Below are 22,542 nucleotides of genomic sequence, written 5' to 3'. Positions count from 1 at the left end.
GAGTTTTGACTAGAAGGATTGGGAAACATTTAGAATGAATTGTATGGTAAGTGAGATGAGAGTTTTGTATAGTATGTGAGATGTGAGTTGTGAGGCTTCAGTGTTAATTCAACTTCTTGGATGTAAAACAGTTATAGAATCGAAGTTCTTAGTTTCTACTCCTTTGGTTTTCCTTTGACCAGAGATTAGACTGTAATAGAATTTTCATTATTAGCAGAACCTCTTGGAGGAACAAGAATGGACCAATTCAAAGAATCCTACTTGTCTTTGTCCATTTCGTTTACTTAGTTTCTACAATTTGTTGTTATTGTTTTCTGTGTTAGACTCTTGGTAACTTTGATTGTGTTGTGTGACTACAACACGAAAAAAAATTCGAAATAATAAAATCGTTTCATACTCCAATACCATTATGAGCTTAATATCACATTTAAACCTCTTTTCCAACACTAACTATTCAAAGTTTTCGAAAACGAAATCATGTAACAATGAACATGCTAAAAATTAGTCATTAGTGAACTTAAGCATGTTACCGTAGATAAATATAAAAAGTGTCAAAATTTTCAATAATACCAAAGGGAGTAATTAATTATTCTAATACAACATATAATTTACACTATCGAAGAACACTGAAATAGGACAAGTGAGCCAGATATGGTATCAAAAAATGGTACACAACTCGACAATTGCAAAGTGGGAAAGATCTTGCAATTTGTGATCATCTTAGATTACAAAACAAATCAACAAATTAAAACTAAATGAGAATATGTCAGAAACAGCCTAGAGCTTATGTACAACAGGATATACAGCTACAGCACCTTAATGACTAATCCTTGCAACTAAAAGGGTAAAAACAACAAAGAATAATGATCTCAAACTCAAATGAACAATTCGAAAAAAGGAAAGAACGACCAAACTGATTAGACATCGACATTTGCTTTGTTTCCAGCAAGAATAATGGAGATTTCCAAGCCACGGCTGAAAGCTTGATTGAAAAGAAGCCTAGACTGAAATGTGGAGATGAATGGGAACCATGACAAGAATGCTATAGGAGCAAAGATGAGCATACCCATTGCAGCATCATACATTCTGGCAAACTCACGAACCGAGTCCCACAACCCAAGACTCCAGACGACCCTTTTCCAAGTCACAGCCAGCTGTGTTTTTGGCACAAACAAAAAAAAAATAGTTGAATGCTGCAATTAAAACAATATAGAAGACATCCATGTCCACGATGATCAAAATAACCAACTTACACAAATAATTGCCCAGCCGGTTGGAATAAATGCAAGGATGCTAGCAAATAAGTCTGGTATCGAAAGATCAGTAAATATGACAACTAGAGCTAGTGCTGCGATTAGTCCCAATGATGTGACGCCTTGTGTAAATCGAAGCACTAGCTGGAAGTTAGCTGATTTCTTTGGACTGTAGGTAAAAACCTGCAAGGTAAAAGGACATAAATAGTTGAGTTTTCACAACATATATGAAAAGTAGGCGGAGAAAAGAGAGAAGAATAATACCTTGAACACCATGACAATGACAAGTAACACGACCCAAGAAAATCCATAGATCTAGACAGGATAACAAAAGAAGTTGTCAAGATCAACGAGGATTAGGACCCGCAAATATTAGCATATCCCAAATCTAAAGAAGTAAATCTCCTATTTCAACTACTTTATATATTAACGTCTGCATGCATATAAAGCAATAGGTGGAACTACTAAGTACATTATAGGTAAAAAGGGTGTGGGGGTGAGGGGCATGAAGCATACCGCAAGTGATCTTTCTTTGGCGGTGAGGTGGAGCTTGTATACAATGCCATATTGAAACATGAAAAACCTCAAACTCAAAATGGTTTCCAATATACGGCCTCTCAGTGTTTGAATATGTGCCTGCAGCAAGTACAAATGAAATTACTCAAATGAATGAGATAACATTGAATCATTCACATCATTCCCGAACTAGAGATAACGTGGTATTTAATAAAAAAAAATGTTCTATCAACAAAATGACCATTCAGATCCTTAGCTGCGAAGATCATTAATCTTTGTAATTCAAAACAAATAATCCTGGAAATGGCACAAAGTAACTAAACTCCTGGATTCTTTGAAGGAATCGCTATTAAAAAAATTATATATCTTTATAATGTTTTGTTCCCTTCAATCCCTAATGTAGCACAATAGATATAGTAAATATAAATATTTTTTAATTTTTCAAAGGAAAAATTATTGGGTCTCAGTATGGCTGGAACTGGAAAAACAGAAGTAAATAAAAAAAGCAAATTGTAATATGACAAAGTTTGGTACCAGCTCTTCCTCCCACCAAGATTCCCAGCTATCATCTCCTTTCACTCCTACACCACCCTTATAGAGAAGCCAACTGGTCCAATCATCAAAATCCTCCACCGTTCTGTTAATTGAGGGTTTTGCCATGCATAAAAAAGTTTAATAACACAGCTAGAACATCATAAAAAAGATAACACATATGCAAACAAATATAGTAAATTACTTACTTTTGCCACTCAAAACCAGAAGGATTGAAGATATACGGTGCAAAGAGCCAGGAAATGACCAGAAACCAACTACTAATAGTTAACAGAACAAATGAAACAGCCCCACCAGCAGTATACCCGTATGCAATGTAGACTATGAGAAGCAGAGCCACTTCAAGCCTGTGAAGATTAGTTTGTAAGAAATTACATATCATTTATATATATCATAGGAGAGAGATATTCTATAAGCATAGTAATGAACACTCACGCCTTGACAAAATGACTTCTTGAATAGAGCCTGTAATTGTCTGCAAACTTGATGTGGCGGACAACAAAACCTCTACCAGTTGCCCGGTACTGTTGATAATAAAAATGTGAGTCATTTTGTTTCCATGTACAAAAGATATTCATTAACCAGAAAATCAGTCTCAAATAAATACATACCTTTGCACCTCCATGGAGAATCGTGCGTCCAAAATAGTGAGTTCTAGTTCCTAATGAGAAAGTGAAGAACACAGAACATAATTGAAGCTGCATTGTAATAAAGCTGAAAACTGCCTGCAAATATTTCAGAAAAAGCACAAAGAATTAGAATAGAAAGCAACTCAACAAGTTAAAAAAACAATTATAATATAGAATAAGGTCTTGATGCAGATGCAGTTGCAGATGTAGCATGATTAATGACCAAATTCACCTCAAATGTGTTGATAACCAAATATTATAATCCAGGCAAATTTACAGCAAAACTAAGAAATCAATTTGTAGAATTTTATTTTTTTAACATAAACAAACTATTTATGGTTTAAAATACAATAGAATCGGCAAAAACCATCCACGCAAGAAAAGCAGCCTCACTATAATCATACAAACTGGTTGAAAACTAATTAACAACATGATCTGGATATGACTTGGACTAACCTTCAGTAGTCCCAGTTCAAGTATAAAACCCATAATCATCGGAACTGCTGTAAAAATTCCAATCTGGACCAAGAACTGTGCATTTAGAGCAGCATCCAGTGCTGTGCTGCCCAGTTTTTTCGCTTGCTTTGCAATTTGCTCATCAAGTCCAGAGAAAGCCTAAATATATTGGCCAAAAAATCCTCCATAAGTTAACTTAAGAAAAATTCGTCAAAGTAAATCATCCACAAAATTTTGATGAGAAATTATCCAGGACACTGTTAAGTTTGTCTTAACATAGCATATTATTAAACAAATCAACTCAATGTATATCAATTCAATGAAAATTTCTTCCTTATTAAAAAAGTAGGCCATCACTTAAGCAAATAACAAACTTCAAAATCATAGTGTCCCCCAAGTAATTGAGGAACCTCCCATACTAATACTATCGGAGAACTTCAATGATATTGTTTTCATCAACACCACATTATTAAACGATTGTTAAATCTTTAGTAAGCCAAAGGTACAGAATAATTTTAGATAACATGGACATCAAAGCAGAAGGGGATATTTAAGTTACCAGGTAAACCCTTCCATACAAGAATATGTACACTGTGAGCACTGTCATCTGCATCAAGTAGAAATCACCATAAGAAGATTACAGCAGCTAGAAAGTAGAGGCAACTGACGAATAGAGACCAGTAGAGAAAGCTCACCATAGTACAAACATAGAAACCGACAGTCGTGAAGAAGTACGAACACATTCTAAAGAAATCAAAAAGTTGTCCAAGTCTGTAAACATCTCTACTAAGAACTTGCTCCCCATTTCCACCAGCAACTTTTCCTTCAAACAGGGCAATCTGATTCAGACCAACATCCCTTCCTTTTCCAACCTGAACATAGCAATGTATCAATAAACTGGAATCGGAATCTATCGGTGGGAAACAGGCAGACAAAAATAGTATATTAAACCTGAATGTACTCATGATGTGTGATGTTGCCTTGCCTTAATGTTGAGTTAAACCCTGCAGTGTTTCATTTTCATCAAAGACAAATTAGATATTTGCAGGAAAATTAAATCAATTATGTCAATATAGGCTCAGACATAGAAAGCAATCACACCCACCAGCAAAGATATCTTCACTAATGTTGATTACACGAGATGCCTTGCTAATGCCACCTCGAGTTATGTGGAATACACGGTCAAATACATCCGGATGTCCATAGTGCATGCGAACTCTGCAAGAATTTCAATAATAATAACAATAAATATAATTTACAAAAACACCCACATTGTACTTATTTTTTGTAGTATTAATACTCAGGAGTCATTTTCTAATGGAAAGGTTCAACAAAATAAATAAATCCAATCATCAAAAAACACAAGAAAAAAATAGAGATAAAAGGAATACATTGTGTTGCTATGGAAATCAATTACGCTAAAAATGAAATTGTAGATTTTACTCTTGCAAATAAATGTTGTCAAAACAATACTAGTTAGCACTAATGGAAGTAATCAGTCAACATCCCCCAAGGTATAAGAGAAAAATATTAGAAGCTTTTTCGGAATGTTTTATTTGAAGATCTGGATATAATAATCACTTTCTTGAGACATTATGAAAGCACTACAAATAAAATAATTTTGCAGGACCAATAGCAAGAAACAAAATAAAAACAAACTTTCATTTTATGTTTTACACTCTTTTTAACATGCTTATTTTCATGCAAATAAATGCTACTTACTTGAGAGGACTCGCCAAAACACGTTGCCCCAAAGTAACAAAGCTGGTTTCTTGGTTTGACATAAACCATGCTAAGGATGAGACACTGTATGAACAAGAATGTAAGACAACTATCAGGGAGAAGAAAGAAAAAATAAACAATAATAATTACATTTGAAAGAATCCAGTCAAACCTTCCTGTGAAGACATGCTCTCTAACACCAAGAATAGTTGGAGGCCGGAGGCCATGGTTTCTATGGAACTCCTCAAGAAGATTTCTCATCTTCATTGCCTCCTCAAGGTAGTTGTCCTACAAAACAAAATAATTTGGCTCATTGTTTTCACTGTTGGATAAGATACAATACTAATTGCAAACAACATACTGTACAAACCAACAATACAAAAATTATGTTCACACAACCTGGATAAAGATACTAATGGAACCAAGTGAAAATTAAATACGTACAAATATCTCACCTGATTCATGTCAATAGTTTGAACAGCCTCCCCGCGAGTGAAAACTATGGCATGGTTTTGGTTTTCAGGCTTTCCTTCGCCAAGTTTTGGATCTCCAGGAAGTTTGATCGAGTATATTTCCTACATATAAAAATTAGCAAATGATCATGTTGACAAAATCGGTCAAGGAAAGCTCTTCCAAGCCATTTAAAAAGACTAGATAAAGGAAAGAGCTTGCAATGCACGCACACATCAGCCACACAAATACATACACACATCATCAGTAAAAAGGTAACCACACAGGAAATGACCACAGCAAGGAATTTGAACTTTCACATTCTTTCAAGGTAACTTTTTCATTGTTTACAGTAATAATCTTTATTTAATTATCTTTTCTTGTTACAAATTTTAGAAGACAAATATATATATATATATATATATTAGAATTAAAATAAAATATATAAATATGTTTAATGTAAGTAGAACTTATGTAAACAATTTTCTTTTTCCCGGAAAAACTTGTGTAAACAAATTAACAAAGTACTGTGTTACGATAAAGTCTATTTCAGTCACTTTAGAATGGCACATCAATTCAAACATATCTTTTTTGTTATTTAAAAGAAATGACAATCACATGTCATGAGAGACCTCTCAAACTAATAAAAAACACCCTCACTTATGGAGGAGGAAAGCCATGGTAACAATCATAAATGGAAAAAGAATACGAAAAAATATATAATTTACTAGCAAATAATTTAGTGTCAAACCCATAAAAATCATTTTATAAGCCTGATGTTGGCTTTTGACCAAATAATTTGACAACCCATTTTCAAAGTAATATCAAGCTAACCAAGAGGGATAGGTCGAGTGGGCATGCCATAGTTTGCTTCAATGAGGTTAATTCAATGGCACAAAGAGACCTACCTAACAATTTTTAAGAGTGTCCTGCCTCCCAAAGATATTCGGGCTCAAGGGGAGGACATGTATATGGTCTCATTCAAATTACAGCCAGTACATGAGCTACCATTAACAAACAAGAAAACCAGCAACTGAAAACAATGATTTACCTGATCTTTTCCATGTATGTCAGCTTTAACAAGCTTAGAATAAAATTCTTTTGGACCCTTTCCATCAGCACCACCATCCTCAACATGTATGAAAGCAACTCGAAGTGCCTCATTCCTATGTAAAAATCAAAGAACAAAACAAATAATTACTAGTTAAAAGCTTGATTTTCAAACAACTACATAGCTAGTCATCATCACTGTGAAAACTAGGCTTTTGAGGACCCTAAACTTAAATAAAAGGCTGAATCTACTGTCAAAATATACATGTAACACTGTAATATGCAGAAAAAATTTCTAAAATTTAGGACTCTCTAACATACAATTTGAACTTCTATTTTCTTTCCAAATGTTAATATGCTTATTTCTTTTCAGAGATAACACATACTTTGAGCAAAAAACAAAAAACTTATTTGTATTAAACAGTGAAAAAAAGAGATTAGAATTAATGTAAACAAATCAATATCAAAATGATTGATGCAAAAAACTTCCCCAATCTCTAATGAGATCTAGGAAAGATAATATCCCTCAAATCCTTTAGCTTCGTAGACCCATGTTGCAACCCAAAATTTAGTTTCCTAGTTTCTCCTAGAAAGTGCTTCAATAATATATATATATAAATTGTATATAAACTCTATGTGCACAGGCATAAGGACAATAAAGAGGCCTCTATATCGTTATCCTACCAAGACAAGATTTGACAATCTTTCAAAGGATCAATACCTCTGCAATAAAAGAGATATATCAGCAGCCTCTGGTGCTTTCCTCTGCTTCTGTTGGCCATAAATTTGGCATGACACAACATAGGTAAACTTTATATCTGCCTGTGCTCTTGATTCACGCGACAACTCAAAACCTTGACTTGTAGGGATGCTGCCTTGAGAATATCCATCAACTACAGGTACAGGAAAATTGTGACAAAGTGGCAGTAAGTCCTTTATCCCAAAAAGGAACGTGATGCACCTAAAAGTTCCAAAAGAAATTACCTCCCAATGATCTCTTCTCCAAATAACTCTGTAACATTAAAGCCCTTCTATAATACATCATACCACGCACTGCAATTACAAATCAAAATCTCAGAAAAAAGTAATGTAAAAAGCCATTCTTCTGCTAATAATTTGCTCTTAAATAAATTACAAGAAAAGAAACTGATATTAGTTAGAAATACAAGTAAACAAAGATTTATAAGAGAGGATTCAAACCCTTCACCAAATCAGAGGATTTCTTTTTTCTTAATAGAAAAAAAAAAAAAAAAAAAAAAAAAACCTGGAAAAGGATAAAAGTACATGATTGATGATTAGAGGTTAAGCCACCCTCAAATCAAAAAGCATAAAACAGAAAGGGTTATATATGTGGTAGTAATAGCAAGGAATCAAACCAGTCCTAGCAAGAGTCTGGCCCCGGTAAGATACCCAAAACCGAAGCTCCAAAGCATCACTTGAACTTTTCTGCAATTCTGAATCAGCAGTTGAATCGGCCCGACCAATTCGTTCCAAAAAATTCTTCCACTCATCTAAAATAAAAAATAAAACCAATTAACGTAGCAGAAGATGAGTAATCGAAACAGAAGAACTCAAATGCATAAAGATGATCATATGATAGCTTATCAAATTAAGTGAATAAGACCCTAACTAACTTCAGCTGGTTAAACAATCTGAGATCAAACAGACAAATACAAAATCAATCAAAGCTTGGATCATTTTTATGTATGTAAGGAAAATAACCTCATCTTTATCTGCTTTGCATTTCTGTTAAATGTGTGACAAGGTATAATTTTTTTTTTGCTGAATAGGTATAATCTTTTGTTTGTTTGTTTTTATCAAATGTTTTTTTCTGATTTTGACCGTGGATCATATAATGGTCCTGTCCTTAGTGAAGAACTTGAATTGGCTATTCAATCTTACTAAAAACAACATAAAAAAAATAGACAGACTCCAAAGGCTATAAAGCATTAAAAAAATTGAATCAATGACACACGGTAAGACAAGAAACTGGCTGGACAAAAAACCTAAGATTGGAATTCCTATCAACTAACATATTAGCTGAATATAAATAAAGCTCGTAATTTTCCATGTATATCAGTGAGACCTTGTTGTAGAGCAATATGTGATTTTCTTTTTCTTGAAACGAGACAAAGGTCATGTCATGTACATGTGTGATCTTCTCTTAAATATATTGAGAGCCCTCGCTTATGGCGGAGGAAGACTGGTTACAAAACCCGAGTGTCGCTAAACAAACAAGTTATACCGCTTGGAAAATTCCAGAAATAAAACTAAAATTGCAATAACACATATCAATCTCCAAGTAAAGCAGAAAAGTGGATATCTTTAAAATCCTTTACATTACGAAGCCAAAGGGCTACGCAAGATCTGATCTTATCCAAAAGATTGTCCGACTGCATTTACAGCTTCTGTACTAACTTTTAAGCATACTAATCTACAGCTTAATGAAAGCAAGGAAAAGCAAACAAGAAGCTCATGAAGCATAGATTGTACTATTTTATCTGGGCTACAAATTTTCATTATAGAACAACAAAAAAAAAACTTCTATGATTCCATCTTATTAAAAATAGCTCAGGTAGTTACCGAGAAATACAACTATATATAGTATACAATAATTAGAGGGAAGAAAGATTACCTGGAAAAATCTTTTGAAGGTAGAAAAGAATTGATATTCCATCTTCATTTTCCTTTTGCAACTCAGAAGAACTATATAGTACAGTCTCACTGTAGTACGGGGTGAAGACACTATTCTCAAGCACACACACAAAAAAAAAAAGATTATAATTTCATGCTGAGAAAAACGAAATTGGCTTATAACAAGAACAACTAAACTCATGTACCAGAAAGGGACCATTTCACTAACTGGCTTGGCTGAAGGCATGTCCATAAATAATGAATTTGTGAAAAACTCTAATCTTCTTCTTGCTTCAAGGTTCTTGGGAATATTAGCTGCAGAGTCTTTCACAGTAAGAAGAAGATGCAACCGCTTCACTAGCTCTTTCTGTGACCACCCAAAGAGAAAAGAGAGAGCATAAATGCAAAGGAAATAACAGCAAGATATTCATGGTTGCATTTTCACTAAGAGAACTTACAGTTTCGGTATCTTTGGGCCATTCAATCCTAGAAAATAAACGCCCTTCATTTCTAGCTCTTGCTAAAATGTTCCACGTATCAAGTTGCTCCCTGTGGTTGAATACACAAGGAAACAGATGAAAACCATAAAGATCTCGAAGGTAATAAAAAGAGAAACTGATGTGTACAAACCACATACCTTAAATCAGGTGACAGAAGTTCATGTGTGACAACTTCATATAGTTCATACACAGCTTTTGCAGCTCCTTTGGAAAGATCAGGATCTTCATTCCGTAACTGGAGCACACATTTGTTTGCATTAAAGTGATAAGGTATTTAAATAGATTAATTGAAACAACAAGTATACCGAAATCCAATAATCCAAATCAAAATAATCAACAAACTAGAGCTAGTTTCAATAGAAGGGCCACTTAATATAAGGATTTGATACACGTTCAGAAGGCTGACAGACATCAAGAATTATTAAACAAGAAATATTCTTCTCGCCAAACATATTTTAGTAGCCTCTCATAACTTTTACCAAGAGTTATAATGAAAGAATGAAATGACCATACTATAGAATAATAAGGCCAAAAAATGTTCTCGTAATACTACTGCCAACATTGTGAGTCAACTCATGAATATATGTGTTTTCTTGAGAAACAGAAACAGGGTTTAAATGAAGAATAAGATCAAGTACCAGGAGCCCAGTTAGAGCTGTAAACTTTTTTAGCACCACTGGAAGTTTCTTAAGTGATAAGGTTATAACAAGTGAGCCCTCCAATATACTGTTGTTTATCTCACGGTAGATCCTTTCAACCCTAATATAAAGGTGAAAAAAAATGGTAAATCTGTGGGGCTCTAGAAATTAAAATCCATGAATGTATAATAGAGGATGAAAGAAAATTCATACCAGAGTCTCCCTTCACCATCAATAAGAGAGTATAGGAGTTTTTCAATACTGTAGTAGCATTCCCGAACTGCATATGCCATGTATTCATCTCTACATATTCTATTCCAAAGATCTCCTTGTGTATCTTTACAATCCAAGGCTAAATCAATAGCCAACAAAATCTAATGTAAAAAGGAAAAAGAAAAACACAAAATGATGTCTGAGTATGTGATTGAAATGTGCAGTCATGATCTTTGCCAAGTAAGAATCAGATTAAACTTGCACCTTACTACTAAGAAGGAACAAAGGCCACTGTACTAATCCAAGACTCCCTGTGTTGCTAGGACAAGAAAGCAAGTCCATCTCCCTGAATGAATAGAAATCATTAAGAATCCATCATCTATGCATCATAACCATTAAACATAAACACAGTTGGCATCCATATTTGTAGTCTTTGACAAGAAGTAGTTGAAATTTGTTTACCTATTACTAATATAATCCTCTTCACGCAAACTTTTAATAATTTCATTCCAAAATGGAGAAAAAATTGCAGCATCTGTCTTATCCGTATCCTGAGCGTCCTGAATAGACCAAGTAACAGCTCGAGCTCATTGTGTAATTCAGAACAAGAATCTTACAGCAAGCAGCAAATAGGTGATACAAGTAAACTATCAAAGCCACAAAAAACAGAAAAACACATACCTACTAGAATTCTGAAGTACTACATGCTATAACAAGAAATAAATTTGCTGCCTAAACAGAAAAACTGAGCAGATGCAAAATAAAACATTAAAGAATCTAACCTGAGATGATTGTCTGTTGAAGGGCAGCCTAAAAGAGCAAACATTGAAAAAGACGGTTAATAAAATACTTAGGTAACAATTAAGATATTATAAATCTCTTTTTGTTAATCACCTTTTTGTTTGAGGAGAGACAAGATTCTTTACAAAGGCTTCTGGAAAACTTTCAAAACGCTTATGCACCATTTCAATTGAGCGTATCTGAAACAAACCAACAAACAAGAAACTCTGTTGAAGGAGAATGCTTAAAAATGAGTAGATCATAGGATATTAAATTGTAATAATTATACCTCGCCTAATCGAGCCCGTGCACCCATCACACCACCAATAACGGCTGACAAGAGAGTATACCATATGTGTATATCCATGAGATAGATCTGAGAAATCAGAGAATACAAGTGCAGATATCTACTCAGTAAATTAAAGTGATACACAGCCTGGTGAACTTTTGTAATATAACATAGGTACAATGTGTTAGATTCCATCATACTACTCAAGGAAAGTTCTAAAATGAAGCGAGCAAAGTAATTAAGTGTTGCAGTCACAAAATGTTTAATATACATATCAGTAAAATTCTAGAGTTCAAGTTCCAGCAAACTTCAGTCTACTGCCCAGCCTAGACTAATACAGATTCAACTTAAAAAACAGTTCATGGTCTGCCACAAGTGGACCAAATAAAACAGCTAGAGAGAGAGAGAGAGATACTCACAGCCACCACTGGACCCCAAAGGCAGGCTATGGTCAAGGCGTTATCATTGCCTACAAAAAGCAAAAGAATATATTAGTTATACACAGCGACTGGTTAATTGCACAAGAATAAAAAGAAAAAGTGGCAACTCTTTCTGCTCTAACAAACTTTGAAATATACATGAAGGTAGTTGAAGAAAGTCATTCCAGGGATAGTTATTTGGTCTATTGCATTGTGTGTTTACTATGAATATTTGGTCTAGGTTCTTGAAACCCTTCAACAACCAGTGCTGCATGCAAAATAGATGCAATGGCTTCATTATTCATTTTGTGCTTTGTATTAATCTAAGAAAAACTATTATGGAGGACAGGAACATTGGCTGTTTGGTTGGTAATTTGTTGGATGAAATAAAAGATTGTTTGAAGGGTAGCAGGTAGTGCAGAAGCCATTTGGGATAAAGTGAGATACTGATAGCTATTTGGCAGTTTGATATAAAAGAGTTTAGAAATGTTCCTTTCTCTGATATATGTAGAGATTGGCAGGTTTTCTTGTAATGTTTTCATATTTCCATTTGTGTTTCATTAGAAACTTTTGTGCTTGAAGTTTTTCTTCGTTCTACTTGTACAATCTCAGTACCCCTTTGTTACTACTTGTATTATTGTACTTATTAATAATACCCGTAGGAGTAAAATAAAAACAATAGTAATGAGTTATCCACAGGATGGGAAGGAGGAGAAAAAAGTGACAGTACATATAAGTACAATTCCAAGCTTGCCTAGAAAGCAAAGTACTCTAGATGAAGATGAATCAAACCCCTTGAAAACCATCCTTGACTAAAAGACGCAACCATCAGTGTAAAGTAAAAACCAACAGAGATTTATCCTCAAAACTACATTTATTTCTCTAACCAAAAGTTGTAGTGAAACGCAATAATTGTGATTTTGACGAAAAATAAGGTTTAAACTTCTCAAAGAGACTTTGTTAGTGCACACCAAGGGAATTGTTGACCTATTCGAGGGGTTTTAGTGCGATATCGATGATTTGAACTAATTCAATTTGGAATTTCACAGTTTCAGTCCTTGTTTATAATGCACAGTCATAAGAGAGTACCATTGCATAACTACTACACATTCAATGCATCATATATCCACACTTAACATGCTAAACATGACCAGAGACTAACAATATAAATTTTATCTAAGAAACAAGATCATAAATATAATGATAAATTACCCTTAGACACCAAATCATGCCATGAGTAATCTAAATTTCGAAGCCCAGCAATTGTATTGGTAGGACTGACAAGTGGCTGAATCTGCAATGAGGTCCATGATAAAGTAGCTTCAGATTCAGTATTTAAGCCAATTAGTACATCTTAAAAGACAACATGTAGTCACAAATATACGCCTCTTAATCCAGTGAAGACAGAATAATAAACAAAATAGCTTGCCTGGAGAAAGTATGCAAAACAAAATTTGCATGTGAAGACCACCAACCAAAAGAGCACATACCTAAATCAATTAGAAATAAATTAATTAAATAACATAATGTAAAAAAATATAAATCCTGTCAAAAATATAAGGAGCTCATTCACAGTACAATAAGGACTAGCAATCCCATTATCCTTTTCAGGTTTACACTATAAAAAAAGCCTGCAAGTACACTAATTATAAATCAACGTCCAATGAAAATAAGTATATTAAAAAATGTTAAAATTAGTTGTTTGAGCCATACTTCCAGCAGATAAAAGCATATTTCAAAGCACAATACAGATGAAATCCAAGTTGTTTATAGACCTTTTTCTATAAGGATGGAGAGATGCAAGTTTGAGCTTAAAGACATCAAAAATAAAGTGAAGACACCAGCAGATACAATAATGTCCCTAGAGTAGGATACCAGAACGTACTCCAGAATTCCAAAGTTAAGCACTAAGGTATACGTGGAATGAACTACTATCAAAGAGAACTTATATACCCCCAGATGATCTAAATAGCTCTAAAAGGGAAGGACTACCTTATATTCTTAAAAAAGGGAAATTGGAACCATATACAATCCAATATGACAGAAAACATTCTGCCACTGATAGATTTAGAGAATAATAGAAAGCGGCAAAGCAAGCAAAAAAAAACTCCTCAGTTCTGGATAAAGGGCGGGGTATTAAAATGTTAATTATATAAAGAATAACTAATTAAAAAAATGTTGCATTGAAACTTGGTCATCAGAATCGGACTAAGCTCAACAATCTTTGGGAGGCAAAAAGCCAAGCATATTTATAAGGACCTTCATTAAGAATCAAAACCCCCACTTGCTGACCTATCTCTATCGTGCATATGAATATCAATACAGTTAAGCAGTATCCTAGTTTTTTGTTTTGCCTATGTGGGCCTTCTTCCAAATAATCTTTATAAGATAGCAATAAGGTTCAAAAGAGATATCAAAATAGTAGGACAAAGAAACCAACTAAAAAGCAACAACATTAAAAATTATCATTCCCATGAGCACAATAACAAACCTGCAGTAATCACTCAGACTTTCATAAAGACCACGTCCAACATAGTAACGCTCCTGAATTATCCAGAAAGAGAATGGGAAAAAAGATCAATAGAATCAGGAATCACTTCAATCCTAAATCTTCAGTTACTCTAAAAAGTTACAAAAAGGAAATACCTGATAAATCCATTTAAAAAATTGGAAGAATGACTGATCAGACATTGCAGACAATGAGTGGCATGCTGGAAATTTTAGCAAGAGTCCAAGGACTACGCGTAATCCAGCATACACACCCAATACAAGAATATATATTCTGAAGTAAATTGAATTGTTAGAGTTGCGGCTATGTCTTTCCTCCAAAACCTTCCTGAAATTTGTTAAACCATTATTCAAATCATAATCAGAAGAAAAGAATTTTATGTTCTTGCTCACATTTTCTTTTTCGAAAAAAAAAAAATAGTTAAGAAAATGCTTACAAATAAACATATGTCACAAATGCTGAGCACAGGCCAAACCAGAAAAACCTAATTACTAGTCTTGAGATAGCCATGCCTCTTGCCGATGTGTAGGCCCCAAACATGAGTATGACATCCAAACAACCTATGCCAACAGCAAAGAATACATTATAAACAGAAGGGGTGGATACTGGTAATATTGTTCTGACTAAAAGTTTAAAAATCATATGAAAGACAGAAAAAACTTACTTTCAACAAAGTTCATAATTGCAAATGTTGGTCCGATGCTAAGTACACTCTTAAAAGTATCCATATTCAAGCGCCCATCATTGAAAGCTATAATTGCTAAAGTCTAAAGGCGCACATATGCACAACAGTGAAACCAATATTATCAAATTTAAGAAAAAAGGTGAACTTCATTGAGATAACAATGCACAGGCAGACAGTATTTAACCTGGAACATCAAGGCCAGAAAGATCCACAAACGATGAAAACTTCGATACAGATGAAGAAAGGTCCGATGCTCAACAAAAGAGCTTTTTCCAGTCTATCAAGCAAAAGAAAGAATTTAAAAACAGAAAGTGCAAGTAAAAGTGTGCATAAAAAATAAACAGTGAAACTTGATTGAAGGAGACTAAAGACAGAAGGATCCCCAACTTCCTCAGTTGTAAGAACAAAAGATTTAAATCAAAGAAAGCATTTGTAGCATTCTCAATAGCTGCCACTATTAATCTAGATGACAAACTTGAGCATGAAACTTTATAAGTTGAAAATATTTGAATTTGAGAGTTGAGATATCAAACTACTTTCCACTGAGGAAAGCACACCTTGATCTAGGGACTGAGAATAATACTTTCTTGACTGAAATGAGGATCTCACAACCCTAAATATAAAAAATCCAATATGCTAACCCTGACAGCAAAACTCCTTTCTTTTCTAATGAAAGATAAAATTCTCTTAAGAAAAAAAAAAAAGAAGAATACAAAACGAGAACAAGATATTCACGATAAAAAAAAAAAAGAAATAAACAGAACACTCCAAACAAAAACTAACATTACAGCAGTTTTTTCAGCTGTAAGAACAGTCATAAATTTTTCCTGTTCTTTAAAAAAAAAAAACCAAAATCTTATTAATAAAAGTTAGAAGACTGGGAAGTTGTCCTTCTTTCAATTACCTAATCCCCCAATATGCTACATTTACATCAATAAGTTTTTATCCAAATAATAGATTCTAAAAGTCAAACAGTGGCACATCTCACCAAGTCATAAATTACAAACATAGAATAAAGGAAATTTCGAGCAATTTGGCAAAGAATAACAAACCCTAATTCCTTTTTTCTTAGGCTCCAAAAAGAATCGTGACTCTCTCTTCATAGGCCAGCTTAACTCAAAGCAAGAAGGGGACCTACACATACATTGCAAATCAGAATCAGGAGACGCAATATTACAAGCTGAACCAGAAGTTTGTAACCATCCACAGAGAGAGAGAGAGAGAGAGAGAGAGAGAGAGAGAAAGAAAGAGCAGACCAAAAATATTCATTGAAGTCATCATAGTTCCGCCAAGCAGAATGTGCAGCTTTCCCATTATTGTTTCTTTCAGCTTCCTGTGGTTCACCGAAGAAAATGAAGAAGAAATTACGTAAATAGTAACAACTTGGTAAGAGATGAAAATATGCAAAAGACAAAAAATCCTAAAAAAGAACAAAAAAACAGCAACAACAACAACAACAACAACAACAACAACATTTAAGATCAAACAGCACAGCTAAGTTGAATTAAAAATGGAGTAATTTTGAAAAGAGAATGATTTCAACACTGTACAGAAGTTAGACAAAAAGCAAAATCAAGTTCAGCACGTATACATAAGTAACAAAAAAATACTTGAATTGATATAGCCACTTTACCAATGACATTATCTTATATATTGGGCAAATGATCTTGTCAAGGAAGGACACTGAGCCAGTTTCAGTTTTACAGCTGTCAGCAGGATAAGCTTCTCCATGATCCAATACAGCATCCAACTCTTTCGCCATCTATACAACAAAATATTGTTCTTATAAGAATTAAAACTTTCACTAATGCTCAAAAGTTGAAGAACATGTGCGAGATGAGTATATATGCTCCCATAGACCAAAAAACTAAACCGCAAAACAAACAAACAAACCAAATCTAAACAACCACTAAACAAAGTATTTCAGTGGTTAAAGAAAAACACAAAAGCCCTTAAATTTCTTCTCCACTGAAGTCAAAAGAGAAGATATTTTTGACCCCACATAATAGAAACAGTTAAAGAAAATGAGACTAAGTTATCAGACAAACACTACAATGAATTTCACTAATAAAGGTGGAGACTTACATTGTGGAATATATAACATATGCATTCAGGAAGGAAACGGACATTTGCAGCTTCCCCCCATAACAAAAAGTACAGTGAAACAAGAAAAAGCTTCCTGTCTCTATTGATCGCTTCTAAACTGTATATGAAAAAACAATGAAATAAGAAGAGTAAAATCTGAAGAAAGAAATTTTGAAGAAAAAAAACATCAGGTTGTAAAAGAGACCTATTCCACGCAATGCGTATCCGCAAATATTTGCACCATTTGATATAATTATCCAGCACCTTCAAAAATACTTCGTTGATTGCTTTCTCATCTATTTTCTGAAAAACAGAAACATTTTTAAATCACATCACAGTAGATGAATATGTCCACTTTTTCTGTTTTCTATTAATACTAAACAAAATTTCTATTAATCATATAAACGAAACGGCAAGGGGGAATAAGGTATCCACAAGAAAATAAAAAATACAAACTAAAGCAAAAAAGAAACTGGACAAAGTGTTTTTGAGAGCTAAGAGTAATTAACGAAAGAGGAACATCCTAAATTTCTTGCCACTCAGAAGCTTACTGCATATAAAAATGTGTTTCCTTTACAGTAGAACAGAAAAACAGCAGTAACCAATAACAACCAACATCATTACAATTAGATTTAGAATATCTATACACAATAAATTATCTAGATTATAATGTGTACACTCTTTTCAAAAAAATAGATTATAATGTGTACACTGTACAAAGTACTACAAAGAAAATAAATTGCACATAAATTTGACTAGCCTAAGCTTAGCAAATTCAATTACTTTAATTAATTTTATACAGCAACAAAACAGAAATGACCCTCAAAAAAATCGTGTGGTTAGAGCATGAAAATAACTCACTGGATCAGCCTCAGTAGGTATGCCAAGTCGTGACTGTGCATTTGCTATGGAAAGAACAACATTCTCTCTCTGGTTCCTGATATTGTCTTTCTGGGAGAGGAAACAAGGAGAAGAAAAATAAATAAATACTTCACAAAAAACATGACAGAGGAATCCTAGTTTACAGAGGTAATCAAACAAAGGTACAAGTACATCAAAGTAAAATTCGAAGGTGAACATTGTCAGTTTTAGAAATTAAAAATGTTTCAGATCAAACATAGTAAAATTAAAGCAAAACTATGAAGATACTTCAAATATCTAATGACATTAAGAGATGTGGATGTCTAATATAAGACGAGCATTATGAATTTCTGTACACTGCAGCCATTCCGTCATTCAAAAATAATTAATGAATTCATTGTTGCAGAAATCTGTTCTACTACTCATTTATGTACTTTATGCATCTACACTGCCACAGCAGCACTAATATTTAGCATAGCACAACGAGAAATAATGTGTGAGTCTTGTGTGTGTATTCCAATTTGACCTCTGCACTCTATTAAAAATATAATCTACAGTTTTAATACAGATAAAAAAACATTATAATCATGGACAGAGAAGATAGTTAACAAAAGCTACATCATGTACATTGTCCTTTGTTATACTAATCTTCCATTTCAGATAGTTATAAGGTAGATGTAAGAAATTAGAAGTATATACAAACCTGAAAGCCAAACACAATTTCCAGAAGATCAAACATGTCAGCATCTCGGTCGCCAACTATCACATAATCATCTGGAAGTCTAGGAAAGTGTTCAGTATATCTAATAGCAGATATTGCGCCTCTGACCTGATTAAAATTACCCAAAATGAAATTTCATGTCACAAATAACAAAAATTTGACCACAATGATTAAATTAACCAAAATGACATAAGGTGCAGGGAGTGTGACGAATTTAATTGGAAGAATGTTCTTTGTATAGAAGCTAGACAATGCAATCAATCAGAATATATTCAACCTACTTCTGGGAATATTCCAATGGCATTGGTCAATGACGGCGCCTCTAATGGTACAATATTATAGGGTGTGAACTCCCCAGATAATGTTGCCTCAGATGATTTTATTCTTCTCAACTGAAACCCCAAGAACATAAGGTCATAAGTTCAATAAACACGTCAACCATTACAATTGTAGTAATATTCTTTCCAAAGCCACAGATCCTTTGAAAATAGCATAAGTTACAAAGCAAAAGGTGATGCTCATGTTCTTTTGAAAAAAAAAAACAGCAATGCCCATAGTTTTAGCAAACTTACGAATTTTTTTATAATTACCACAATAGCCAATTATTAAACATTATAATAGATATAACCAAAAATAGCAGAATTAACCTTCCAGTACAATATGAATACAGCACTTCTTAATATATAATTTAGAGGCAACAAAATACATCAAGTATTTAATTACAACCAGTATCTCTATAGTTTAGGTGCACATTGGAAAGCCTATTTGAAGAACATGTACCTCTTCTTTTATAAGTCCACCAACTCCCCTGGGATCTGCTTCTTTGCTAAGTGCCTCCATGACCTCTACTAACGCCCTCAATGTAGCCACTATCTTTTTCATTTCTAAAGATTTCATTTCCATCCTAAAACAGCAAAAACAAAACTTGTATCAGTAAATCTAATGAAACAAATTAGAGGTTCTGTCATTGTAGTTGTGTTCAAACAAGTTGATTTTTTATTGTAAAGAACTGATAAGATGGTGATATTAAAAGGGAATAAAAACAGTGAAAGTTACCAAATATTTCACTTTTCAAAATGTGCCAATAGAGAGCAACTCCATACCATAAAGTAGCATATAAATTAACATTATAGGTAAAGGGTGGAAGGTGTTTAAGAATAATACAAGACAATAACTCATCATATAATGATAGTGTATAGCAAACTGTCAATGCCATATGTATACTATAGCTTTCTGACATTGCTAAAAGATGAAATGACCTAAAATAAATAAATAAATAAAAACCCCTACTACTTTGTTGATAAGCATAAACTAAAATATAAGATAATAATAAACTTATATTAAAGAAATGAACCTACTTTCCAAAATCAGTACTAAAAGTTCCAGACTCCCGCATTCTCTGTTCTTCTTTCCGTATATCGTCCACTCTATGTCGTTTCTTATAGCGTTGGTAAAAATTCCAGAGGTGCTCAATATCACGATTACGGTCTATTGGGGCTCCATCCCTTTTTGCAAGTTTTTGCTGCATCCAAAGTAAGCTCCACATTTATTGAACAGTTGAAATATAACTAATATTGCTCTCCATTCACCAATCAATGTAAACAACTCAAGCTTAAAATATACCTTGATTACAGACATTAAACCAGTCTTAAACTGAAGAACACCTCTACCATCACTGTCTGGATCCAAACTATGTGCCATACTGTATGCCTGCTCACACACTAAAATTTAAACATACAACTTCTGTGAATATGGGAACAAAATAAAAATACACACATGTGACATGTCTACATGACTATCTGTCTTTGCTAAAAAAAATTAAACATTGGTACAAGTAAAAGCCATTATTAGTTAAACCATGCCAATGTGACATAACAAACAACAACTAAATGGTTGGAAAGCACAAAAATGAAAAAAGTTAATCTGCCGAGCAACTGGTGAAGTGGACTGTAATTTTTATAAGAAAAATGAAGATATTAAAAAAAAAACAAATTAGACAGCTAAGGGCTTTCTTGGTAACATTTTACTTATTGGTTTGCATTATGTTTTTAGAAATGAATTGAAATTTTCTCAAACCAAATTCTGAATCTTCACCATTCATATCATACTTTTTTTTCCTCTAAAGAAAATTCGAAGAAAGTTATCAAGCAAGCTCTTTCAATCAAGCAAAACAAGTAATTCTAGTGCCCTCTTTCAATCAAGCAAAACAAGTAATTCTAGTGCCCTACCCACTTGCCAAATTTTCACAGAACTATAAAAAACAAAAACGAAAAAAAATCAACACACTTTTCGTTAAGCTCTTCTACAAAAACATGAAAAAACAAGAAGAAATTTATGACAATTGAATTGGAACGCTAATTTTCAAGCTCAATTAGCTAACTACAAGCTCCGTAAGCTAAATTTCTACAATACCACAACGAATTCAAACAATGTAGAGATTACGTACTAAAATCCAGTAACTGTAATCGTAAATTTGAAACACGAAACCTAAATTCTACATATTTAAAAAAAAAAAATGAAAACTTACTAATTCTAGCAACGGTGGGATCCTCCGATTGAATCTCATCGGCAGCTTGTAAGATCGCATCAATGTTGGTAGTTTTCACTAGCGAGGCCGGAACTGAACCAGCAATCCCACTGGGAGCTCTCTCGTGTCCTTGGCCAGCAGCTCTGAGCTGCTCCCTCTTCAAGGTTGCTCGAACCAGTCTCTCCCAATCATCCTGAACCCTACGATTCATGGCTGCTAGGAAAGACAGATCAAAATCTTCCCCCAAGCCCTAGATTTAACCCTGAGATTTCAAAATCAGATGATGAAGAATAAACCAAACCGAGTCGGTCGTGGCGGAGTTGAATCGTGTACGATTCTGAAGGTTGTTTTCGAAATGAAAGGTTTTTTTACGTTAGAAGAAATTAATTTTAGGATACACGAGTAGACGAAACGCGGAGATAGCGGGAAAAGAAGGTGTCCCTGGTTAGAAAGGTAAAGGATGATTAAAATTACGAAAATTGCCCCTTAAGAAATATTCTCACTTTTTGCGCGTAATAATAATACTATGTTACTATGTTTTTATAAATATTAAATTAATTTATAATATAATGATTTTTTAGTCTACATTTTTATTTTTTTGAATGGAAAGTGTCACTTTCTTATTATGGTTTTTCTCTTTCTTTCATACTTTTGTAAAAGACTCTATAAATTAATCTAATTACAGATATTTAATGCATGTTCTTGTCGCTTTTATTATTGTCTTAAGCCCAATTCAAATTGCCTTGAAAAAAAAAAAAAAAAAAAAAGGAAAGTGCGACGTAAGAGAAGATTATGTTAGGGGTGGTCAATATCTAATATAATCCAATTCAACTGAAAATTTTAAAATCTAATTAAAAATTGATTATATTGATTTATATAATAAAAAATATATATTAATTATATTTTTAGTGGCTTTTTGTGAAATTTGTAATACTTAAGTAGCGTTTGGTTAAGAGAAGTGAAAATATAAAAATAAGAATAAGAATGGGAATACAAATAGAAATAGAATGGAATAAAATTTAAAATTTATAAAAAAATTGATAAAAAAAATCA

General features: G+C 33.4%; 1 protein-coding gene across 1 annotated transcript; it reads right to left on the bottom strand.

Moving 5' to 3' along the window:
- Positions 1 to 512: 512 nt before the first annotated feature.
- Positions 513 to 22,018, bottom strand: LOC115709963 (callose synthase 10). Its single transcript, XM_030638241.2, has 51 exons — positions 21,490 to 22,018; positions 20,586 to 20,683; positions 20,321 to 20,484; positions 19,743 to 19,866; positions 19,244 to 19,354; positions 18,945 to 19,070; positions 18,242 to 18,331; positions 17,586 to 17,683; positions 17,381 to 17,498; positions 16,929 to 17,057; positions 16,552 to 16,628; positions 16,348 to 16,429; positions 15,480 to 15,572; positions 15,275 to 15,377; positions 15,047 to 15,170; positions 14,748 to 14,937; positions 14,593 to 14,645; positions 13,531 to 13,591; positions 13,314 to 13,395; positions 12,102 to 12,151; positions 11,683 to 11,769; positions 11,508 to 11,593; positions 11,396 to 11,423; positions 11,076 to 11,173; positions 10,878 to 10,959; positions 10,614 to 10,774; positions 10,401 to 10,521; positions 9,900 to 9,997; positions 9,721 to 9,811; positions 9,469 to 9,629; positions 9,264 to 9,373; positions 8,005 to 8,139; positions 7,613 to 7,681; positions 7,350 to 7,521; positions 6,630 to 6,744; positions 5,584 to 5,703; positions 5,301 to 5,416; positions 5,129 to 5,212; positions 4,512 to 4,624; positions 4,358 to 4,410; positions 4,102 to 4,278; positions 3,966 to 4,013; positions 3,407 to 3,565; positions 2,933 to 3,046; positions 2,757 to 2,845; positions 2,510 to 2,668; positions 2,304 to 2,406; positions 1,770 to 1,889; positions 1,518 to 1,568; positions 1,254 to 1,436; positions 513 to 1,154 (listed from the first exon to the last, which is right to left on the bottom strand). Exons 1-51 carry the CDS (start codon positions 21,698 to 21,700, stop codon positions 918 to 920), a joined length of 5,724 nt encoding a protein of 1,907 aa, XP_030494101.2. The 5' UTR covers positions 21,701 to 22,018; the 3' UTR covers positions 513 to 917.
- Between the last annotated feature and the right edge of the window lie 524 nt (positions 22,019 to 22,542).

The sequence above is a fragment of the Cannabis sativa genome, chromosome 3, assembly GCF_029168945.1.
Source record: "Cannabis sativa cultivar Pink pepper isolate KNU-18-1 chromosome 3, ASM2916894v1, whole genome shotgun sequence".
Taxonomy (NCBI): domain Eukaryota; kingdom Viridiplantae; phylum Streptophyta; class Magnoliopsida; order Rosales; family Cannabaceae; genus Cannabis; species Cannabis sativa.
The sequence above is the reverse complement of the archived record's forward strand: the minus strand, read 5'-3'. Positions and strand labels throughout refer to the sequence as shown.

Bases quoted from the DNA above. Each gene is read 5' to 3' on its own strand.
- LOC115709963 (XM_030638241.2), bottom strand. From the start codon at position 21,700: ATGAATCGTAGGGTTCAGGATGATTGGGAGAGACTGGTTCGAGCAACC. The intron at 11,770-12,101 runs GTGAGTATCTCT...CTGATTTCTCAG, and splicing joins TTTGGGGTCCAGTGGTGGCT to ATCTATCTCATGGATATACA. The intron at 10,775-10,877 runs GTGCAAGTTTAA...TTTTTACATTAG, and splicing joins TGTTCCTTCTTAGTAGTAAG to ATTTTGTTGGCTATTGATTT.